Source organism: Papio anubis, chromosome 10 (genome assembly GCF_008728515.1).
Source record: "Papio anubis isolate 15944 chromosome 10, Panubis1.0, whole genome shotgun sequence".
Lineage (NCBI taxonomy): Eukaryota > Metazoa > Chordata > Mammalia > Primates > Cercopithecidae > Papio > Papio anubis.
The window spans coordinates 110,671,956-110,697,324 of record NC_044985.1 but is presented as its reverse complement, the minus strand read 5'-3'; the positions used below and the strand labels follow the sequence as shown (position 1 = coordinate 110,697,324).

The window sequence follows — 25,369 nt, the reverse complement described above, 5'->3', positions numbered from 1 at the left end:
ACATATCAATTTGGGGAGGGGCACAATCAGTTCATTGCATTAAGACATGAGTGTCCCAATGGCCATGGCTAACACCTGGCTGCCGGGCCTGATCTAAGATACTACCATGTAGCTACCCCAGACTGGAAAGCAAAGGCTTTAGCCTAAAATAGGTCTTATGCTTTTAACAGCAGGTCCTTTCTATCTATTTACACAGACACTTAGAAAAATACATTCTTCCTCATTAAGTCACATGGCATTTATTAGCAGCATGCCTATTTTAGCATCTTAGGGTATGCAAGGGTTTCCTGAATATACATGGGATGGGCTGTGGAGAACTATATACCTAAAACCAACTTCTAACACTTTCCCAGCAGTTGAGTCTCAGACTGAGACTCGAAGCACCAAGGTCTAATATGAACCTTATCACACATGAGAGACCTCATATCAATCATACCATGTTTTCATGTCTGAGTTACCTCCTTCCCTGGCCTTCCGTACCAACCCACACAAATATGCTCCCTAGGTTACCCCTCCAACTAGCTTCCAGGCGTGTTAGAGGCACAGTTACATAACATGTGAATGACTCCACCACAGCATCAACTAGCAGTATCCTAAAGTACTCTGTAGAGCTGAACATTATAATTTTAAAAATAAGTTAAAATTTATTAAATGAAATAAACTGCTTACCTGAACTATTAAAGTAGTATTGCTGTCCTGGGTAACCAACATTGGAGGAAAAACCACCTAAATGTAAAAGAAATAAACATTTTAATGGCAGCTATAAAGTTTTAAATGCTAATTGTTCCAGTCATTAGGAAGTTCTCTGGGACAAAGCCCAAGGTCATTTCAAATGATTTCTAAACACTTATTAAAATCAACTCCCTTCTGTTTGGGGGTCAGCCCGACAGGGAAAAGTGTGTGTGTGTGTGTGTGTGTGTGTGTGTGTGTGTGTGTGTGTGTGTGTTTGGGGGTGGGGAGTGGAAAATGAAACCCTAATTTACACTCACTGAAGTTTCTTAGTCTTTGCCTCCAAAGTACCAAGGCTCAGCTTTGATGCCTCTGTCTAAGCAGAGATGCTCCGGCTAAATGGAGAAGCTTCCTCAAACAAGGGTGTTAGGAGAGGCACGCTCCTTCCCCTTCCTAGGGGACTTTACCCTTTCTTGTCCCTATAGAAGGCAGTAGGACTGTCTACTCAGTCAATTTGGCACGGCTGAATGAAGTGAGGGAGGGAGGGCCAAGGACCACACCCTCAGGGCGACCCTCCTCTTCAGCAGGCATCAGACGGCAGCTTCCACATGCTGGGTCATTTTCCATGGGGTTCCTGTGTGCTTCAATTCTCAGCTCACAGAAAAAAAGGCCGAGTTTGCAGGCTATTTGCAAACTGCACTGAGTGTTCTAATTTTCCTATTTAATTTTCCATCGTATTTATTACTTTGAAAATAGAGTGGTGTAAAAACAAGTCTCCATTCATTTTTTAAGGCTTTTAAAACTAAGAGTTTAAATATTATAATTATGGTGAAAATCCTGTTTAAAAATTAAAGTACTTGCTTAAATTTCATAACATGTCTGCAAAAAGCTTTACTAACCGCTTCATCATGAGACACAGAAAAAAGAAACAAGACATTAAACTTCCGAGAATCATCTCTTTTATCAGTACTAATGAGTATTAAATTATATTGAAAATATAATAAAACTGGACATTTTCCATAAATGAAGTTCCCACTGCCTCCTCTAAGTACATACAGCGGAAGCACATTAATAAGCCAATGCGGGAAAATGAGAATCTGCTTAGATGCAACACAGCCTGTAAAAATCAACCAAAAGTGAACACGACCTGCTAATAAAGGTGCCAGTGCAGTGCCTGGAAAGCTTTCTAATATCATGAATATTATATGGTTCTCAAGAAAACCAGTCATCAGCACAAACTGTGAAAAAATTATTTATGGTTCAAGAAAAGGTAAAATAGTCTCAGAAGCTCTCCCATGAATAAAAGATGAAATAGTGGAACTCACTCTATAAAACAAGTGTTTGCAAACCAGTTTTCTTACAAGTCAAACTGAGAATCGCATTTAAAATTAAGAGGTCTAAAAAATACAAGTATTTCTAAATGAAATATTTTCACTGAGTATCATTCTGAAGGGAGAAACAAAATTTTAAAAAGCAGGAGCCAAGCTTCAAGCAGCAACAGACTTGGTTTGGCCATGCATGAATATATGGCTCATCTACCAAGGACCTGGTCATCAGTCTGAATTCTTTAAAATACTGGCCATGCACTTCAGTTCAGGCTTCATTTTCTTTTTCAACTCTGCCTTGCACGTATATTAATGCACGGACTATTACAGAAGAATGCATTCTTTTAAACGCACTTTAGTTCTCTGCATTCTTTAGGAAATCATGGTTTTCTGCGGGTAGCATTAAGGTTGAGGGTATAAATACATACTGATATTTGTCCCCTAAGAAAGTATCAGATTCAAAATTTAAGTGTGCAGCCTCTTTTGTGGAGCAATGTAAGGAATTGCACTGGTTGTTTTACCTTTTGGTTTAAAAAGAAAAACAGGCATATTAGGGAATTCCTGAGCTGAACCACAGGGAAACTTGGGGTTGCTCCTGTTCGCATTAAAATGAAGATGAAAGTCCAGCTTGTTGTCATGCCAAAGGTGTTTTATTCTGTACCTGCACATGCTTCCATCATTTTCTTCAGAGGCCCTTGAGTGTACATTAGTCCAACAAGAATCCCAGCCAGATGCCCAGCGAAGGAAGTCCTAAGAGGGAAGGAGACCCTTTGTGAGTGTTTGTTCTGCTGCTGATCAGAGACGTTCTGTCTCCTCATTAGCCCAGTGCATGTCAAGTAGTCACAGTCCACAGGCTTTGTTCCACATCACGTCTTTTATGCTAAGCTGCATTTAACTCAGTCCAAAGAACAATATTTCCCACCTTAAAAAAAAAAGGCACAATGAGTAACCACCACCACATGTTTAAAATGCAACAGCCCTCCTTAACCAGGGGAAGTGGGTTCGCTCCTGCAGGGCAGCGGAAGCATTTTGTCAAGACAAGTCACTACACTGCTTTCTGTTTTTCTCTGTACCTCTTATCACAAAACATAAATGGAATCAGTTTTCTGTGTTTGGCATTACATCTGGAATTATCCAGCCACTGTGAGGGATGATGTCTATCTGTGTTACGGCAGGGCAGACTGCTGCAGTTTTCTACACCATGGATGAGTGAAGCAGAGAGCAAGTGAAACTCAGCAAAAGGAACTGAGATGCCCACCTGCATCCACCAAAATTGTCTTCATATTTATCTTCCAGTCACTCAGAACAAAGAAACACACATTTAAATTTCAAACTTGAAAGATGAGTTAGGGCATGAAAGTGTTTCGAGTTAGGGCATGAAAGTGGTTTAACTCTTCTTAAACTGTCATCTAAAAGTGGCAATCATTTATAAAATTTATTTTCAGAGGTCTACTTTGACCCAAGTGGCAATACTCTTTGCGGAGTTCCCTGGCTGAATGACCTCCCACCCAGCCTGAGTTTAAGAAATTACTGGGGATTCTCAAAAACCTCTGCATGTTACCACAAAAGCAGAGTTGGCGGGGGGGTCCTACACAACGAGCTGTTCTTTATGCACTTGACCTCCATTTCCAGCTGCCCGCCGCCCTCTAGACACCCCCACGCACACATGCACACATCCACTGACACCTTAAACTAGGCTTTTCTGGTGTGCCACTCCCACTTCCCCTTTGTAATGCCTCTCATACCCTTCCCAGCCTTCCCATTCCTACTGCCACAACCACGCTTACTGCCATCTGAACTATTTGGAAATGCCCAGTATTGGGCACAGAGTGAACCCCAGATGAATGTGCACTGAATGAGTAAAATAAATGAAAGAGAATCATCCAGCTGGTCTCCCTGTGAGCCGGCTCTTGCTCTCTAGTGCATCCGACACACAGCCATCAGTTATCCTCCTAAGGCAGAAGGCAAGTGGTGTTACTGCCATCCTCTGAAATCCACTGGCTCTCACAGAATACTCCAGTGTGTGTTCAAGCCCTTCCAACACTTGGCCTTGCTCATCTCTGCAAAGTCAGAGGGTGGAGACCCTCATCGTCTACTACATCCATTCCCACACGCCCCACTGTCACATCCCCCAAGCACTCTCTGGCCACAGGCTAAGCCAAACGGCACCTCTGTCAAAAAATCCCACCCCAGTTGAAGAGTCGCTCTTTCCTTCTCCTGCCTCCCCTCAGAGCCGCTGCTCCTAATTTATTATGGCACGAAGCCAGTCTGCTGGTGGCAAAGTGCTTACACGTCTGCCTGCCCGTTTGTCTCTCTCTGTCACACACAAACTCCCTGAGGGCAGCAATGGTATCTCATTCATACATTACACAAAATTAGAAGCTTAAAAAAAAAAAAAAAAAAAGCCAAGCAAATGAATGCATTCCCACAGCCTGGAATAGTGACCTCTCATTCCAGAAGGTGGGAAACTGAAAGTTATGAAAGAGCCTGATGGAGACTCCAAGAGCATAGCCTTTACGTGGCTTTCACACATGTATTCCAAACACCCAGGACAGTGCCAGGCACATGAGAGGCTCTCAAGGATACGTTGAGTAAATGGCTCAAGTGTGCCAGGACCGTTTCACCAAGACCATCAGGAGGTAAGTTAAAACCACTAGATCTTCAGCTCAGGGTGCTTGCTGAGCCATGGCAGTCACAGAGCTAAGAATCCACCATTTGGTAACCTACATGAGACTCAGAGTCAAAACCAATACATTTCGCCTACTATGGCAGCAGCCTAGGGGAGAGCTCCTGAAACACCACAAGCAAGATGGTTCTGAGTAATTTTCATTGTCTCCAAGCTATGAAAAGACTGGTTGGCTCTCAGGAAAAGAACATGCAATGAAGAACCCTTGAAAGAGACAAACAGGAGTCTTGTAAAGAGAACAGCATCGATTCTTATTCCCATTAGCTGATTAAATGACACTATTGCCCAAACAAGCCCTCATATACATGCACACATGCTAAAAGTCATGGCATATGCACGTGCGTGCACACACACACATGCGTGCACACACATACACCACATAAACGATCATTCCCTCAGGAGGGCATTATTTTCATCAAATATATCTACTGAAATAGGAGTTCCCTGACCCCCCTTGCAGGATGTGCCACAGGGGTGTGACTTGTCTGTTTGGCGGCCGTGCCTGCTTAAACCCCTTACAGGAAAGGGAGCACACTGATGGACAGGTGCAGGGGCTGGGATGAGTGCTCCTAGGCTTCAGCCCCATGGCAATATCCAGGGGTGTGTATCTGCGACTCCTGAAGCCCAAGTGGGTGTGTGTTACGTGTACTCTTTTAGCTTTGCCGTCCACAGTCGGCTTAAGTGTTAGATAGCTCAGTGGACCCTCTGCCTTTTCAAAGGATGAATGTGAAGCTTTTATTGGGTGATAGAGGTGGCTCAGTGGGACTGATGGGGAGCTGGAAGAGGGATGGAGTGGGAAGATGGTCTTCCCCTGGAGTTTGGCTGTCCAGTGACATATCTCCTCTCCGATCGTCCCCAGGTAAACTCCTCTCGGCATTCCGATGCTCCTCTTCACTCTGTTGCGCCATTCCCCTGTTCTTCTGCTCTTCTGTTCATCTCTTTGTCTCCTTCTGGAGCCTGGGGTCTCAGGTTTATATGGGTAGAGGAGAGCGGGGCATGGTGGGCCAAAAGGCAGCTATTGGGTGCAAAAAAGGAATGCCTGTTGCCATTCAGGGCTGTGGGTTTCCAGGCTTGATGGTGGGGCCTTTGCTGGGAACTGCCTTCTTCTACCCACTGTTTCTGTCTCCTGTCCATGTCACTACTTCATATATAATAAAAATATGGGATTGAACATTTTTTTCCCATTTTCTGGCAAGAATAGTAGGAACTATACTTTTAGCTCCCCAACCGTGCTAAAAAAATTGTATAGTAGTCCCCCATTATCTGCAGACCTCCAACTGGATGGCTGAAACCATGGATACTACTGAACCTTATATATACTATGTTTTTCTGGTCTCATAATCATAAAGGCTACTAACTGACTCACGTGTGGGTAGCACAGACAGCATGGACTCACAGGGCAAAGAGATGATTCATGTCCTGGGTGAGACAGGGTGAGATTTCACCATGCTATGCAGAGCAGTGTGAAATTTAAAACTTATAAATGGTTTATTTCTGGAATTTTCCATTTAATGTTTTTGGATCAAGGTTGACTGGGGCTAACTAAAAACGCAGAAGGCAAAAATCACAGATAAGGGGGACCACTGTACTTATTTTATTCTATGCTCAGGCTCAGTACAATCTGCCACCTATTAATAGCTCTAAAAATGACAAAGAAAGTGGCAGTTTGAGAGATACAAAGAAGTGGCCAGGACCAGTTAAAAATATAATAATAACTTCAATTTAGATGAAAAGAATATAATAATATCAGTATTTCTGAAACTCTGGTTTCAAATCAACCTTCATGGTGAAGCATATATGATAGAAAATAACATAGAAGGAAATTTCAATTTAAAACTTCAACCTATTAGACAATTAATCTTGAATCTCATTTACAATATTGAGTACAATACAGTGAAATGAATTTCTTATCTATCTCTAAATGGTTTTCAGAAGTTTGAGTTATAATCTAATTGCCCTAATATAATTTCAAATACCTAGGGAAGGGAGGCTGGCAGTCCAGAGAACTCACTGCATCACACTCCAACATTCAGCATTTTCCACCTGTGTTCCATCTCAAAACATTTAACTGGTCTTGTTTCACTTAAGCTCTATAAAAGTGTTCCTATTTAAAATAAAAATGAGATTATGATCTCATTCAATCAAAACTGAGAATCTCTCAACATTACACACACACACACACACACACACACACACAACAGGAGAATGAATTTCACCAAAGTAAAAGGAATATAAAACTCATTTTAAGAGGTAAATTAACTTTCTCCATGCTCTTGGTAACCATTTGACAAATCACTTCCCTTCACCCTCTAAAGGATACCCACATGCTGAGCGAAAAGACAGATGGACCTGCACACGGGGAGAAAACTGAACTGGGAAGGTGGGTCCACCAGTCCTAGGGTTAGGGACTTTACCCCTGAGCTGGGGGTGCTGTGGAGACCGAAAGAAGCCCTGGGCTTTGGAGGAAGACAACCCATCTGAATGCGCTGATCAGTGGCTGGGATCTACCTTCAAACGTAACAGCATCAAAACCAGATTGGGTTGTCACAACCATAATTAGACGTGCTAAACAGAAGTTGTGAAGCTTGTGGTCTCTGAATAAGCCTGTGGCTTCATTCTGTTCTTAGCTATACGTGGAAGTTGCCATCTGAAGCAGCATGCAGGGACAACCCTGCCACTAGGAACAACGTCCTCTTGACCTTACTAGGTCTTAGGCTAGGACTGGGGATTTGGTTATGACCTACCACCCTCTATCCTATTCAGAGTAATTCTCTCTGGGACAGGACCACCACCAACTCTACATCCATGACCACAGCCGCTATAGTAAACAGCCTGACGCTAACACTCAGTACGTAACTACCAGATGAGAGGAAGAGTGGAATTTAAATTACGCATAAAACACATGTATCTAAAATACACTGTATTAAAAAAATCACAAGTTACATTTGTATGTCTTTTTTAGAAAAATGTCTAGTCAAGTGCTTTACTCATTTTTCAATTGGGTCATTTGTTTTATTGCCACTGAGTTATAGTTCTTCACATATTTTGCATATTAGTCCCCTATTGGATATATGGTTTGCAAATATAGTCTCCACTCTGCAGGCTGCCTTTTCATTTTGCTGTTTCCTTTGATATGAATGGGCAACAGGTACATGAAAAACTGCTCAACATCACTAATCATCAGGGAAATACAAGTCAAAAACCACAATGAGATATCACCTCACATGTGTGAGGATGATTGTTATAAAAAATTAAATGATATAACAAGTGTGGGCAAGGATGTAAAGGGAACCCCGATACACTGTTGGTGGGAATGCAAACTGGTACAGCTATTATAGAAAACAATACAGAGGTACTTACAAAATCTAAAATTAGAAATACCATATGATCCAGCAATCCTACTTCTGGGTATATTCCCAAAGGAACTGAAGTTAGTATTTCAAAGAGATATCTGCACTCCCATGTTCATTATATCATTATTCACAATAGCCAAGATAAAAAAACAACCTAAGTGTCCATCAACCGATAAAGAAAATGTGGTATGTATATACACACGCATCCACATGCAATGGAAATTTTATTATTCAGCCTTAAAAAATAAGGAAATCCTGCCATTTAAGACAACATGGACAAATCCAGATGGCATTTTCCTAAGTGAAATAAGCCAGATACAGAAAGACAGATACTGTATGATCTCACTCATATGTAGAATCTAAAGAAGTCAAACTCATAGAAACAGAGTAGAACAGTGGTTGCCAGGGACTAGGGATGGGAGAAATAGCGGGATGCTGATCAAAGGCCACGAATTGTCAGTTATAAGATGAATAAGTAAGACAGCTAATATACAGCACGGTGAGCAGAGTTAATAACAATACATTACATTGTACACTTGAAATTTGCTAGCGGAGTACATCTTAAGTGTTCTTACCACACATGTGAAAATGCTAACTACTTGAAGTAATAGATATATTAATTAGCTTGGTCATGGTAATCACTCTACAATGTATATGTCATCAAAACATCACATTATATACCTTAAATATATACAACATTTATTTGTCAGTGATGCTTCAATAAAGCTGGGGGGAAAATACAAGTTGTACATGGTCACCAGTTAATACTTGTTTTAGCAGGAAATCTCACTGGTATAGATAATGACTGAACGCAGCCTCCTGCTGTCCACCCCACTACATACACTTGGACAATGTATTACACAAAATATCTGTTCAATTAACAACAAAAAAAACCAACAAATCTATTATTATATCTTAAAATTGGTAACTTAAAAGCTTTATTTCTTTGGTTAGCTTAATAGCGACTCTCTTTAGAAAAATCGAAACTATAATCCAATACTGACTGTGATACTGAGATACAGTCACACCGGCCAGGCACACCACTGCTGCCTTTAGCCACACAGGTCATACAATGCAAATTCAGACTACAATGAGAAGAAAAATACTTTTTCCAGGGTCACAACGATTCTGCAAGGTAACCAATAACGTCACTATTCAAATTCAGATCATGTATCTCAACTTGAGAGCAAGGTAAGTATCGATGTAATTTCACCTTAATAAGGAACAATAACTTAATCCAGTAGTTCTTAAACTAGTTCAAATTCTAAGCACCTTTAAGGGTCTGATGAGAGCCAACAAGCCTGTCTTCAGAAGAACTGTGTAAACACAAAGTGCGTCACCTGTAATTTTAGGAAGTTCATAGATGCCTTGAACTTCATCCATGGACCCCTTCTTAAAAATCTTGACTGAGGTGAATAACTCATCACAAACAAGAATTTCAGACATCAGCACCAAACCAAAGTAATTCTATATTTAACTGGAAAACATCTTGTTAGTACTCAAATCATAGCACAGAGGAAGCCATTTATTCTGATTACTCAAGTTCATTAACTTATTGTCCAAATTCCTTGTCGTGTCATTGCTTCTGTAATGGTGAAACCTATTTCTGGGTTCAGTTTCCTCCCTGCCAAAATACAATGTTTCATACTTCTTTTAGTTAATATTTGAGGGTAAAATATTATCCTAGTCTCTGTATGTCTTAAAAGGTCTTTATTTCAGCATCCTATTTTGATGACAGGTATAGGATCTACTGCTGCTGATAATGAACGTACTGTCAGTTGGAAAGTCATTCCTCTGTAGGCAATCTGTCTTTTCTTTCAGCTTTCAAAGATTTTCTCTTTATTTTGGACATACCATCTTTATACCACAATCATTGTAGCTAGTTGTAGATTTATTTAACCTGCTAAGATGTGCTGTGTTTTTCAACATGAGGTCTCATGTGCTTTTACAATTCTGAAAATCCTCACTCATTACTTTTTGTCCAGTGGACCTCTAGATATGCAGCACTTGTGTATTTCCTGATGCAGAGAGGGTGCTCAATATATGTTTATAGAAAAAAATTTCAATAAAATATGAAAGGGTTACAATCAAATCAATGTTGCTATACATTATTTATATGGGATAGTGATTAGTAGAGAGGCAATTTTGGAGCAAAACTGAGATTAAGATATTATTGTGGATTTAAATTATGCAAACTAAATACGAATATTATTAACACCAACAGACAGTGTTCTTTCCTATCAAGCCAGCTTAAGCTGCTCCTCATCCATTTAAAAGGCTATTGTAAGGCTGAGTTAAGTGGTTATGCAAAATGTTCCTGCTCTCATGTGCCACTGTGACAGAATCAAAAACTAGAGCTGTGACTGAAAGCTGTGACAAGCTATGAAGGCCCTCCTCTATTAAACGGCAAATTCTTTCCACAGTTGAAGAGGTTGTCCTCTCAAGCAAAGCTCAGAAAGCAGAAAATGTATTACTCTAAGACATAATCTCACTATGTATGCAGAGCGAATGACCTCATTAAGGATACAACTTGGAGACGCAATGTTGGACAAGGTAAGGGAACGAGGTAGGGTAAGAGGCAGTCAGCTAGAAGTGTCCTATTGTACTCTCCACAATTTCCTCCTGTAAAAGCAGTTAATAGCAGGAAGGGGCTGCACTGATCAGAAGCTCTGGGGTTTGGGGATCTTAATAAATGGTCCTGGATTTGCAGTACTAGCAATGAGACCTAATACAAATTTTTCAGGTTTTTGAACACTAAGGCCACTAGGAAAGATTTTGACAGGATTGCTTCTTCTCAAGAGAAACTGTTTTTAAACCTCTTGTTTTCTGTCCTTGATGCCTCCTTCAACCATGACACCAGCATGATTGAATGACCTGGTCTACATGCTCTCTACCGTGCATCCCTTGCTCCCTGCACCTTTGTCCTCAGAAGTAAAACCTAGCCATCTTCCAATATTATGTCCCCCAAAGGCAGCTATACTGACAATGTACCCTCTACAATCCATGACGATTTAGTAAGCATGGCACCAACTGCAGACACAGGGATGGAAGCTGACCACTGACATTTACTTGAGGCCCAGATAAACAGAATCTGGACAAAAACAAGGGTATTGGAAAGGTAGCAGAAACCTCTTTTACAAAAGAGCTTCCAAGATAACAGACAATGTTTAGCAATTCCTGGGCTCTCAATCCCATGTCCCTATGCCTGGTAATAAGACGATTCCCTGAGCTGGTTCAAGTAGGTACATTCTGCCATGGCTTCAATGTTTGTCCCTCCAAAACTCATGTTGAAATTTAATCCTTGTTGTACGAGTATGGGGAGGTAAGGCCTAATGGGAGGTGACTGGGTCATGAGGGCAGATCTCTCATGAATAGATTAATGTCCTCCCTTGCGGGTGAATGAGATCTCACTTTTAATAGTTCCTGCCAGAGCTGGTTTGGTGTTGTTGTTGTGTTTCGTTTTTTGAGAAGGAGTTTTGCTCTTGTTGCCCAGGCTGGAGTGCAATGGCGCAATATCGATTCATTGCAAACTCCGCCTCCTGGGTTCAAGCGATTCTCCTGCCTCAGCCTCCTGAGTAACTGAGATTGCAGGTGCATGCCACCATGCCCAGCTAATTTTTGTTTGTTTGTTTTTTTAGTAGAGACAGGGTTTCACCATGTTGGTCAAGCTGGTCTGGAACTCCTGACCTCAGTGACCCACCCGACTCAGCCTCCCACAGTGCTGGAATTACAGGTGTGAGCCACCGCGCCTGGCCCAGAGCTGGTTCTTAAAGAAAGCATGGCATTGCCTGTCTTACTTCTTCCTCTCTCCTCATGTGGTCTTTGCACAAGCTGGTTCTCCTTCACCTTCCACCATGAGTGGAAGTAGCCTGAGGCCCTCAGCAAAGGCTCAGTTTTGAACTCCAGCTGGTAGAACTGTGAGCTAAATAAACCTCTTCTCTCTATAAATTACCCAGACTCAGGTATTCCTTTGTAGCAACACTAAATGGAATAAGACATATTCATTCATTCACTCATCAAATATTTAGTGACTGTAATATAAACAAGACAAACATGGTTCTTGCCTCCTGACGCTTAAAATCTAGAGTGGAGGAGACATGGACAGACAGACACATACACACACACACACACCCCAAACTGTGTTAAGTGTAAGAAAGCAAGTCTACTTTACCTAGAACTGTCTGGGATGGCTTCTCAAGGGGTGTCATTTAAGTGGCACTGCAGGATTTGGAGCTAGCATGCTCAGAGGTGGGAATGGAAGCTTCAGGCAGGGACAAGCACATGTGTAGCAGCTTGAGGCAGGAAGAATTTGGTATTTTAAAACATTGAGATGGCCAGGTACGATGGTTCATGCCTGTAAACCTCGCATTTGCGAGGCCGAGGCAGGTGGATTACCTGAGGTCAGGAGTTCAAGACCAGCCTGGTCAACATGGTGAAACCCCGTCTCTACTGAAAATACAAATATTAGCTAGGCATGGTGGCATGTGCCTGTTCTCCCAGCTACTTGGGAGGCTGAGGCAGGAGAATCGCTTGAACCCCAGGGGCAGAGGTTGTAGTGAGCCAAGATTGTGCCACTATACTCCAGCCTGGGTGTTAGTGGGGACTCTCCCTCAAAAAAAAAAAAAAAAAAAAAAAGTGAGATGACTAACAGTAAGCAAGAAATATGGGCGGGCACAGGGTACTGCATAAATTTAGAAACTCACGGTACATAAGGCCTGTGTGCCATGTGCCTTATGTGCCATCGTAATGAACTTGAGTTGTTTTCCAAGTACAATGGAAGGCCACTGGAGGATTTCAAACAGGAGCATTTTTAGGAATGATCTATTCTGCCTGCTGAGAGAACAGACCCTAGAGAAGTAAGAATGGTCAAATTAAGCAGAAGACAGGTAAGGAGGATAATGTAGTCCTGGTAAAAGATTATGGCAGCTTGGAAGAAAGTGGCAGCAGTGGACTACAGAAATATTAATACTACTAGAACAGATCTTGATAGGACTGCTTCTATCCCAGGAGGGGTAACAGATGGATCTGGATGTATTTTAGAGGCAGAGATAGAAGGACTTGCTGATGGACTCAGTGTAGAGGGTGAGGGAAAGGAAGAAATCTAGGCTTCTGGCTTGTACAACTAAATGGACAGTGGAACTATTTACTGAGATGCAGAAGATTGGGAAAAGGAAAAGTTAGGGTGAGAGACAATGTAAGAGCTCAGTTGTTTTCTTCGCTTTGAGAGGCCTGTGGGACAACAAAATAGAGACATCTAATCAGAAGGTAGCTAGGTTGCAAGTTGGAAGTTGAGAGGGAAGAATGATTCAAAATGTTGCTCCCATATTTCATGTGTTGATTCCTAGATTATATACAATTATAATGTTACATATTTATACATATTATACACATGCACAAAGATACATAAACGTAGCTAAAAACAAGATGTAAAGGAAATACATAAAAAATATTAATAGGTAATATGTGGGGAACATAACATCCCCCTTATTTTCCAAACTTCTTATAATAGTGTTTCAGTAATTTCATTTATTTTTAAATGCAAAGGGAGAAGACACTGAGCAAGGCTCTCATTTTAAGAACAGTACTTTTCTCGTCAATGTGGTGGATAAACTTAAATAGTTTTGCTATTGCTGGGGTGAGTTGTGAAGAACACCTTCCTCCATTTGGCACGGGCAAGTGTTTCTAAATAACGCGCTGGATGAAAGTCATAATCATTAGCTTTGCAGTATTACAAAGTTTCTTTAGGATCTGTGTTGTTATTCAAATCTCCTTCAAAACAAAATGACAGGTTATACTAAGTTAAATAAAAGCAAAGGTAAGGCCGGGCGCGGTGGCTCAAGCCTGTAATCCCAGCACTTTGGGAGGCCGAGACGGGCGGATCACGAGGTCAGGAGATCGAGACCATCCTGGCTAACAGGGTGAAACCCCGTCTCTATTAAGAAATACAAAAAACTAGCCGGGCGAGGTGGCGGGCGCCTGTAGTCCCAGCTACTCGGGAGGCTGAGGCCGGAGAATGGCGTGAACCCGGGAGGCGGAGCTTGCAGTGAGCTGAGATCCGGCCACTGCACTCCAGCCTGGGCGACAGAGCGAGACTCCGTCTCAAAAAAAAAAAAAAAAAAAAAAGCAAAGGTAACTGAAATCACACAAAATAACTGGACAAGAATCTCCCCCGACTCCTTTAATTGGGCACAGAGGCTAAAGAGGCAGTGAGATTCTGTGAGGCTAGTGTTCTTTTCCTCAGACACTTCATGTAACCAGACACATCCTAGAGTTCCCTACCCTGTATCTTCCATATTCCATGCTGAGTAGCTCCCACTGACCACAATCCTCTCCATCTTCTCTGCACCACCCCTTCCCACCCATACCCCAACCTCTTAGAAAAGTAGTCAAGAGCACAGTTGCTGGGGTGAGACTGCAGGGCTGACTGCTGCGAGGCAGCAGGAGAGCTCAGAAAGGTTCACATGGCCTGCAAAAGTGTTAGCCCAGCAGTCTACATAGTTGCCTAGCTCAGACTTCACCCTGGCTCATGTAACCATGCCCTCATCTAGCCCATTTTCACCACTGTGACAAGTGTGTCTGTCTAACCAGCAAACCTGATCCTAGCCCAGAAGCCCTTTGGTAGCTCCCCAGTGTCTCTAGAATAGAATGCAAGCAAAGCTTGTTAGGCTCTTCATGGACTTCTGTCTGCCTCTCCAGCCTTCTCTCTCCCCTCTGCCAGGGCTCAGCCCTACCACACCCGGGGCTCTAGCCACTCACCAACGTAAGCATCCACCCTTCAGGACTTTGTATGTGCCATTCCTTTTGCCCTCCATGTCCCCCAGCTCCTGATCATGCCGGGCCAGTGGGACCACACTCCCTCAGGATTTGGCAGAGGCTGCTCCTCTGGATCCTGCAGTGGCCCCTGTGCTCCTCTAGCATGCTGAAGTTTCCCTGTCTGTTGATTTGTCTGATATCACCCTGCTATTTAATTCAGTGACTTTCAACCCAATCGCACCCAATACCCCCTTATAACCCAAATATTTTGTAATGCTCCTTCTTGAAATAAAATTTATGAAAAACACATCTTATACACTTACTTTTTAAAGCACAGATACATATACAAACACACAATCACAAGTCAACATAATATCCTAGCTATAAAAATAAGAATAAAAAGTAATAAAATAAAATGTTATGAATTATAGGGTGGGCGCAGTGGCTCACGCCTGCAATCCAAGCACTTTGGGAGGCTGGAGGGGGCGGATCACTTGACATCAGGAGTTCGAGACTAGCCTGGCCAACGTGGTGAAACCCCATCTCTACTAAAAATACAAAAATTTGCCATGTGTGGTGGTGCACGCCTGTAAATCTCAGCTACTTGGGAGGCTGAGGCAAGAGAATCACTTGAGCCCAAGAGGCAGAGGTTGCAGTGAGCCAAGATGGTCTCAATGTACTCCAACCTTGGCAACACAGCAAGACTCTGTCTCGAAATAAATAAATAAATAAAAATAGTATGAATTACAATTGCTCAGGCACACCACCAGCAGGAGACATATAAAGTAGCCCTTTGCTTGCACCTATGTATGGAATCCTCATAAATATGGGAATAACGAATGCAGGTGGTTACAGATGCAGGTTTTTTGTGACTCGAGTAGCACATTCAAGGTTCCATGGGTAATGTGAGTTTACGTGAGGTTAAAAAACTCTTGATTCCAAATAAAGCAAAGTACAACTTTCCCTCACTTTACATTTACAATTTATTAATATAATTTTCCTGGAAAAGTCACTGTATATTAAATCCATGTCCCCCCAAAAACTGCTCTTTATATGAAAAGCACACTTAGGTTTTAGGCTCAGATAATCATAAACAGGTTTTTCATTTACATGAATGTCCTTTCGATAGACCAGGTGTGGGTAGTGCTGTGTGTAGAGGATCGTTTTTATTGTGGAGGTCTGTCCTGCAAGCTGCGAGACAGCTAGCACCTTTGGCCCCTGTACCCCAAATGCCAGTAGCACCCCCCGCTAATCATTAGGATTACTAAGAACAACGCTGCAAATTTCCAAAATCCCTGCTGGGGACAAAGCCACCCATCCCAGTGGAAAACCACTGGCTTAGCACACAAAATATGCTTATTAAATGTTTGCTGAATTGATGACTTTTAATCATGAGGCTTTGAGACTATTTCTTTTCAAAGTACTTCTCATGTGACTATACTATGCACAAATTCCAAGGATTCCAAGTCAATCTACAACATATTGAACTGATATGCAAGAAAAGTTCCCACCACAACTGAAATGCACATGGGGAGTTGAATATTTGAAAGAGGCCATGATCACTTCCACATTGCACTGTGGTAGAATAAATGTGACTTGGCACGGGAAAAATGCTCTGCCATCTGCTATTACTATAGACAAAAATATTTCTGGATACCACATGAATGATTATTTGCACATTACCTCCAGAAAGTAAATACAAAAATGAAAGAGAAGTTGGATTGTTTATAGCCTGATTTTAACATGTGCTACTGGTATAAAGCAAATAGATATCCCTGTGAGTTCAGTCTTTTGGAGGTATTTTTACAAGCAATGCCATAGCTAGAAATTCCAAGGCCCTATGGTAGATGGACTCTCTAAGGTTGCTCTAAGTCTAAAGACTGACTTATTGATCTTTGTTAAAGGAAGTTCATCATACAGATACATGAAGAAGAAAGAATGGCAGGAAATAGTCTCAGCTAGAACTGTGGAAATGCTGTCTAGTGTATTTCCTTGTACACATCATAACATGAATGAATGCACTGCCCTTTCCAGGTTCTAGTTATGATCTGCTGGTTCTCAATCCTGGCTGCACTTTAGAATCCCTTAAAGAAGTTTTACAATTTACTGCTCCTTGGGCCCCACTCCCAGAAATTATACAACGTTGGTCTGGGGTAGAGTCCTGACATTGTTTTTTTTTTTTTTTATTTTTTTGAAATGTTGTTTTTAATTCTCCAGGAAATTCCAATGTGTTCAGGCTGAGATTCATTGACCTTAACTGAAAATTTAAGTTCTAATGGTGAGATTTCAGTTGCCATATTGGGCCAATAAGAAAAACATTTCGAGAGTAGGCAAGATTGCACCTCACAAACTATCCCACAGAAGTGGCATCTGTTTCCCTTCTTGGTAAGTTGGTCTTACTTATTCTATTCTACTGTAATGCTGCATAAGAATTAAGTATAGCTTTGAAAATGCATGCAAGGAAACATGAACTTATTTCAAAAGATTCACAAGTTCTTTGTACTTATAAAAATCTGATACCTCAAGTCAGTGTACTCACATGTATAAAAAGTCATATGCACATGGCCAAAGATGATGAAAGTAAAAAGTTAAGATAATCCCTGAATTCCTAGAGCCAACACCAAGATTAGGACAAAAACTGCATTGTAAAGTTAGCCCATAATTTCAGAAAAAGTAAATTCTGCTTGTGGTTAAATCTGGAATGAATAAAAATTCTGACTATGAAAAACAGACATGCCCCAACTACTATATGACTCAGAGACCTGAATGTGCCATCAACATCACATACTGCTCTGTAGCAGCTTTCTGGTATGTCTGTCTGTAAGGCACAGTTAATGTTAAACAAAGAGCATAGAACCACTAGCTAGAAAGTTCTAAAAGCTGCCCATTTGAGCTGAATCTGCTTATGCAATGCAAGCTGTTAGGCTGAACATTTAAAAGTGATCCTAATTAAGCCAGGTGACGCCCTGGGCTCATCTCAGAGCAGTGTCACAATCAAAGAAACACAGCCCCACCTCCAGTGGAGGCTCAAGAGGTGCAGATAGTCCCTCATCTTCCTGGCAGCCAGAGCACAGGCATGTGACCTGCACTGGCCAATCAGATACCCTTTGTATCTAATACTGAGAGTCTAGTGATGACAGTCTAATGAAGCACTGACCAATGGCAACAAGCATCCTGCCAGTTCTTACAGGTTCTTCCAGTCCAGGTCTTCAGTATTCTCAAAAATTCTAGAAGCTACCTGATATCCTTCTAGTAAGTCTTTTTATGTTTCAGTTTGCCAAAGTTTATTTCTAGGGTTTCCAACCAAGAATTCTATTGGTGGGGTACAGATACTTATACAAATGCCAGGGAGACAGTGGCTGCATTTTCTCCAAGATTGCCAGCATTAGGATGTAGGAGCTGCTGGTATCAGCTCTGTCACCATGTGGAGAGAACTCTTCTGAGAATGAAACTGGGCAGACAGACTTTACGATGACCCCTGGTGATCCTTGATTCCTGGGTATTCACACCTTGGATAGACCCTTTGCCATGAGCACAGGTGGAACCCGTGACTTGTTTCTAATCAACAGAATACAAGTCACTTCTATGATTATGCTATTAATATTACATAAGACTGTAATTTCTGCCTCACTAGCAGACTCTTCTTTGCCGAAGGAAGATACCACATTGTAAGCTGCCCTAGGGAGACGGTCAAGTGGCAATGAACTGAGGGCAGCATCCAGCCAACAGTGAGGCTCTTAGTCCAACCACAGGAGCTGGCATTGGATCCTTCCCCAGTCAAGCCTTCAGCTAAGATTTCTGTACTGACACCTTTGTTGCAGTCTTGAGAGAGCCTGAAACCAAGGACCCAGATAAACCATACCTAGACTCCTGACCTATTAAACACTGTGAGATAGTAAATGTGGTTGTTTTAAGCCACTGGATTTGAGATCATTTATTACATAGCAATAGATAACTAATACAAAAGCCAAAACAGGCGTTGGGGGTGGGCGGTTAGTGAGATAGAGCCAGGAGGGAGAAACAGAATCCTAATGACAGTAAGACCCTGAGTTTCATCATATCTGAAGTTCCTGGAACCTTAAAGTACACCATGGAAAATTTTAATAGTGTCCTTTTCTTTGACCACATTTGCTTGAGTTGTGTTTTTTACTTTTCAAAAAAATTTTATTTTAAATGTTTATGGGTACATAATAGGAGTATATATTTATGGAGTATGTGAAACATTTGGGTATGGGTACACAATGCTTAATAATCACATTAGGGTAAATGGGGGTATCATTCACCCCAAGCATTTAAAAATAACTAAAAGAGCATAATTGGACTGTACGTAACACAAAGAACTGGGTTTCTTTAAATTGTAACCAAAAGACTCCTAGCCAAGGTGCCAAAAGATGACAGAGGCATTATAGAATCCAGCAGGCCTCAATCTCTCAAAGAGAATTTGGCTAAACACTCTATTTCAGCTCCAGGGTAGGCAGACCACAGGTGGAATGGAGGACCTGATGATTCTAGTAAGAGTTAAGAAGAATGTTACCACACTGAAGAAATGCTAATGCAGATGTTCATCACTGAATGAGTTCCCAGAACCTTATAACAGATACAGCTCCATTCCTCATGTGCAGGAGATATAAAAATATTGTAAGAATTAAAAGAGAAAATACATACAAAAGAATCCTGTAGAATGGCTGACACATTGCAAGTAAATGAAATGTGAGTCAAAACTCAAACATCTCACTGTTTTAAAAACAGATGCACTATTTTTAAATACTCATTTATTATGTCTTTTAAAGGGCTCTCTAAAATCTGTAGTTATGTTATTCAATAAGTTGTTAGCAAACACTTTCAAGGGGATTCCATAATTTACATAGTTCTGGAAGATGTGGACATGCCCTGACTGGCTTGAGCTTTGGCAACTATCTCCTTGCACCTGCAGGTGATGGGTCAGGGACACGGAAACGGCAACAGCCTGCCCATCAGCCAGACACAGACTTCAACATTTGTCTTGTGCAATCTTTTAATTCTTCCAACAAGCCCATGATGTAGGTACCATTACCAGTCTCACTTTACAGATGAGGGACTGATACCTAGAAAAGGAACTGAATCAAGGGCCTAGGACTATGAAGTACAGAGCTAGCAGGAAGAGGGAGTGGCACTCAAAAAAGGTGTGCTGAAAGGAGAATTCAGTAAGAAAGCCATCTCCAGTACTTCATCCCTGACGGATATACCTTCAGCTGGACTTTGCTCGGCATCTATGTCTGGAAAGGTATAATTAGGGTTTATAATCTGTCATGGAGAACATGAGAACAAGCGACAGTCTGACTAGAAGCCATATAACTGTTCATGTAAACACAAGTCTAACAATGTGTTTTGACCCACAAAACACTTCGGGAAAATGAAATCTACTGATTTCTAATTTGTATTCCTCAACAAAACTTTTCCAAAAACACTACATGCCTTCAAGTCTGCTAAAAGGTTTGTTTCACCAGATAGTTTTAATCTCCTTTATTATTTTCTGAGATCTTTTGTTGCCCCTTTCCCCTCTAACCCTTATTTTAATGTTGGTTCTTAGCTGAACTTTAAGAAAACTCAATTGCAACTAACATGCGAAAATGTAAAAAACCCAGATCAAAGGCGGACCTCAAGCCATTGTTAAAAACAAAGATCTCTGAAGAGGACCTTGAAATAATGCAGAGCACATAAAGAACACCTCTCTCATTACTTGGGCAGTTCACCTCTAGCCGAATGGGTGACAACAGCTCTGACGAGTCCTTTTAGACTGAAGAAGCAGAACAAGCCAGTCTGGCAGCATGGGAAATACCAAGACAAACCATGTGTGTTAAACAGTACACAATCAGCATGCTCAAGACCCTGGGTAGCAATCACAGGCAGTGCACTCAGAGACGCTGGAGTGGAATTTATGAATTTTAAATGAACTTTTACAGTTTCTTGGGGCAAATCTTTAAAATTACTGCTGCAAGCTAAAAAGCTTTGAACTTAATGTTCCCAGACATGTTTTCACCCTTTCTGTATCTAACTACAATACTCTCTGTGGCTGTAACTTCAGCCATTTCCCATTTCCTGCAAATACACCTTAAATCACTTGCCATGGAAGTCGTTTAATTCCTAACGTGCAGATTCTCAGACCAGAGATTTGATAACTCCTGATCGCGACTAACACAACTGTTATTCATGTAAAATACCTGATGGAGGAAAACAAAACCAAATTGTAGTCATAACAGTAATGATAAAAAGGAAAATGTTTCTCCCTTTAGAAAAACCAGAGTTCTTCACTGCCCTTTGGCAAAGAAAGAAATGTACACGTACTATATCTTACACATAGCCTTTTCACAAACACAAGTTTCTCCCTTGCTACACCTTAAAAAGAACAAAAATAAGACAGAAAGGTCAGGGTAAAGATGAGAATTAGGAAAAATGAGTCAATGAAAAATGTGGTAAGATTCATAATAGTCTGATCCTTAGGTTTCCACTACCAATTAGAATCTAGACCTTTTTTACAGGAGTTACTGGTGGTTTGGATTTTTAAGTTTTTAGCTAATATTAAAACTGAATTTTTGAAAAGAAAATGTCACTAAGAGTTCATGATCCAAACAGTATTTAATACATAATTTTTTAAAGTCTGAGTTTCTGATGTGTTCTAATTGCTGTAACACTATTGCATCTGAAGTCGTAGATTTTATTCAGTAAGTTCTTACCCAGGGAACACTCAATTATAGCATCAGTTTGTCGAGGGCTTAGGATCCTGTAACTTCTGAGGGAGAATTCCTCAGTGTAATTAGGGAGGGAACTTAAACTATTCCACCAATGCTGCTCACCAAATACATGGCTGGATGGGCAAGCACTAAAGAATCTAACACTTACTCACTTGAAGTAAACTATCTTCCATGTCTAATGTGTCCTCACTTCCAATTCAGCAGCTCAGAGTAGGGAAGAAAAGGGAAGGAGGCCACCCTGAGTCGGCCATCGAGCTATATAAACCAGACAGGAGTTCTATTAGAAGCCTACTTCACCATCTGTGTACATGTTGTATCGTTGAAATGACTTTAAGGTTATTCTTTAATGGAAAAATACCAAACATTAGTAAACAGTAAACTTCCATCAACACTACATTGGTTATTAGTAAAAAGATGGATCGGAGAGTATTCATTTTTAATTCATAGACTCTACTTGTACATTCAATACAAAAGAGCATTGCAAGTTTATAAAGTCATTTTTCTGCCGCCTGCATAGTACTGAATTATTTAAAACTCATTTGAAAAACACACACACACACCTGACAGTTTTTAAAATACTGTTTGACAAGAGCATTTTCAACATCTATAAAAGTATGTGCTAGAAAAGCAGATTCTGTACACACTGTCTTTCATTAGCAAGTCCTAAAGTATTTTTACCTACTTTTGCATCACACTTCACAAAACTGCCTGAAAGAGGAGGAAATGTGACCCTCTGTTTAGAGTTCAAATTACTTGGTATATATCGTGCAGTGAATTTATACCACCCTTTAAGTAAAATTAACTGGTTCGTCAAAATCTGTTCAATGTCAGTTACACTGAGGAATTCTCCCTCAAAAATTACAGGATCATAAGCCCTCAACAAACTGACACTATAATTGAACGTTCTCTGGGTAAGAACTCATTGAATGAAATCTACAACTACAGATGCAATTAGAACACATCAGAGAAACTCAAAGACATTTTAATAATTATATAATAAATACTGACTGGATCATGTCTCAGTGAGGCTTTCTTTTAAAAAGAAAAGCTTTATAATATTAGTCAACAACTTTTAAAAACTCCAAACCAACAGTGACTCTTAAAACAGTCTTAAAATAGAAAAAGTTATCCTCTCCCAAAATACACATCATCCTCAAAGTTGACCTAGCCTCCTCCATATCTGTGGCTACATCTTTTTCAAATCTGTTTTAAGTATTCTTTCTAATTTTCTTAATTAAGCCTGCCACTGACTTGTCTACTTGTTTTTTCAAAGATATAGCTCTTCATTTATTAATTCTATCATTTTTTCCTTTTAGTTTATTCAAATTTGCCTTTATCATGATCAGTTCCATGTTCCTCTATTTATTTGTTCCTTTTCTAGCTTGTTAAAGACGAGTTACTTACTCTTTAAAATTTTTTGGTATATAATAAAAAGCATTTAAAAGTTTGCCAAAGTCCACAGGTTTGATATGTAGTATTCTCAATATTTATGTCTAAAGTCTTTTTTTAAAAAAATTCCCCTTAATTAGGGAGTTAGTTCTCAAGTGATTATGACTATTGTTTTGCCTTTTCTTCATGTTCAGTTTTTAAAGTCATTATTACCTTGTGATGAGAATATGCCCTATACAGTTCTGTATTTTTAGAGAAGATTGAAGTTGCCTTTGTAGTCTAAATCTTGTCATCTTTGTGTGAGACAAGGCAGGGCCATGCCCTGCACAACACTTGCAGGCGGAGCTTCCACTGTCCTAGTCCAGTTGCTCAGCCGCGTTTTCAAGTCTTCTGCATGCTCCGTTTTCCCTTTTCTTGTTTGAAGCCCACACTCTGCCTTCTAGCTCTGTGCTGAGATTTTGGATCTGACATCTTTCCTTGCTGCCCACTCCAAACTTAGGGACTTGGGTCCCTAACTCAGCTATTTTTACACTTTGCTATTTATCTTTAGCTGGGCCAGACACCCCAAATGCTGGCTTTATTCAACAAATATTTATTGAGTAACTACAACGTACCAAGCACTATTTTAGTCACTGAGGATAAGCAGAGAACAAGACTAACAGAGAATATCCCTGCCCTCTGGAACTTGGAAGAGACAAACAAGGGTGCAAAAATAGGGTGCTATGGTAGTCCCCACTTATCTGCTGTTTCACTTTCCATGGTTTCAGTTACCCATGGTCAACATTGGTCTGAAAATATTAAATGGAAAATTCTATAAATAAACACGTCTTATATCACACGCTGTTCTGAGTACTGTGATGAAATCTCACGCTGTCTTGCTCCATCCCACGTGGGACACAAATCATCCCTTTGTCCGGTGGATCCATGCTGCATACACTACCTGCCCATTTGTCACCCAACAGCCATCTCAGTTATTGGATTAAAAAAACACAGCATATACATTGTTCTGTACTATCCATGGTGGTTTCTGGCATCCACCGGGAGTCTTCAACAGTATCTCCTGCAGATAATGGGGGAACTGCTGTATATATGTATGTTTTAAGAACTAAATTTTTACACTATAAATGATGCATGCTCCCTGTAGAAAATTTGGGGGGGAAGCATTTAAAGGAAAAGCTTGAGTAATTCCACAACCTTGAGTTAACCACTATTCATATTTGATGTGTTTCTCTCTAGTCCTTTTTGTATGACTACTTTTACTTTGAAAAAAATTGAAACCACTTTATATGTAATACTTTGTATTCTTCTTTCTACCCTTATTTTATCGTGTTTTCTAAGCCAACTAATATAATCTCTGACAATACCATTTTAATGGCTATACAATATTGTATCATGATGTACGACATGATTTATTGAGTCATGTACTACTGGATGTTTAGGGGGTTCCCCATTTTCTGATACATCACAATACATATGCTAGTATCAATCTTTTCGTGTATTTCTGGCCATTTATACTTTAGATAGATTCTTAGAAAGGTAATTATTGAATCAAAGGGTATAAACTTTTTTACAAATCTTGATACACATGCCCAAATTACTCTCCAGAATGTTTATACCAATGTACAGCCCCAACAAAAGTTGATGTAAATTCCCATTTAACCCAAACCTCAACAGTAACAATTTTAAAATTATTTAATTTTCCATTATTTAACTAATAATGAGCTTTTTGGTTACCCAGTGTTATACAGAAAAGAAAAAAACAAACAAAACTGCTTTTATGTTAGACATTTATTGGCCACTGATAGATTTTTTCTATAAATTGCTTATTGATAGCCTTTGCCAATCTGCCTGTCAGTGTTTTTCTTGCAGTTAGTATTGTTCATCCTAAAGATTAATTCATTTTTTTCTCACTTATTTCTGATTTTTGCCCTTTATTTTATCAAAAACAGCCTATTATTTTTGTCTTCGTTTAAAATTATGTTCATTGTTTTTATGCTTAGAAATTAAAATTTTCCTCACACATTCTTAGATATTTTTCAGATCTGGCTTATTACACATTCTAAACATCAGCAATTTGTTTTAGAGTCTAGTGAGGCAAAGCTCTAACTTTAGTTTCTTCCAAACGGTTAAAAAATTCTTTAAGCAACATTGTTTAAAAACTCTTATTTTCTCTACTGATTTTTCACATTATCTTTATCACATTTGTGGCCAATTATGTCATAAAAAGATGTGTGTCTTAGAATCAAGAAACTATGGCAATATAAATTACCGAAGTGACATATATTCCTAGAAATAAAACTTGTTATTTATTTGACCCGTGTGTTATAAATGACTACAAAATTAAAATGCTCTCCTCTTGAATTCAGAGGGGAACAATGTCCATTTAAAGAGAGATAAATTAGAATCAAATTATTTTATCTCTCATATAAGCTAATGAGAAGCCAACTTTAAATGGAGGGAACA

At 40.2% G+C, this 25,369-nt stretch overlaps 1 protein-coding gene across 7 annotated transcripts in view; it reads right to left on the bottom strand.

Annotated features, from left to right (window-relative positions):
* The window catches only part of RHBDD1 (rhomboid domain containing 1), a 165,278-nt gene that overhangs the window by 90,487 nt on the left and 49,422 nt on the right, over positions 1-25,369 (bottom strand). For all 7 annotated transcript variants that reach the window (XM_017947033.2, XM_003908022.5, XM_017947029.3 and 4 more), the window contains 2 exons: positions 2,656-2,744; positions 670-726 (listed from right to left, as the gene is read on the bottom strand). In XM_017947033.2, the coding sequence (XP_017802522.1) occupies positions 670-726; positions 2,656-2,744 (146 nt within the window). The remainder of the gene's footprint in view (positions 1-669; positions 727-2,655; positions 2,745-25,369) is intronic.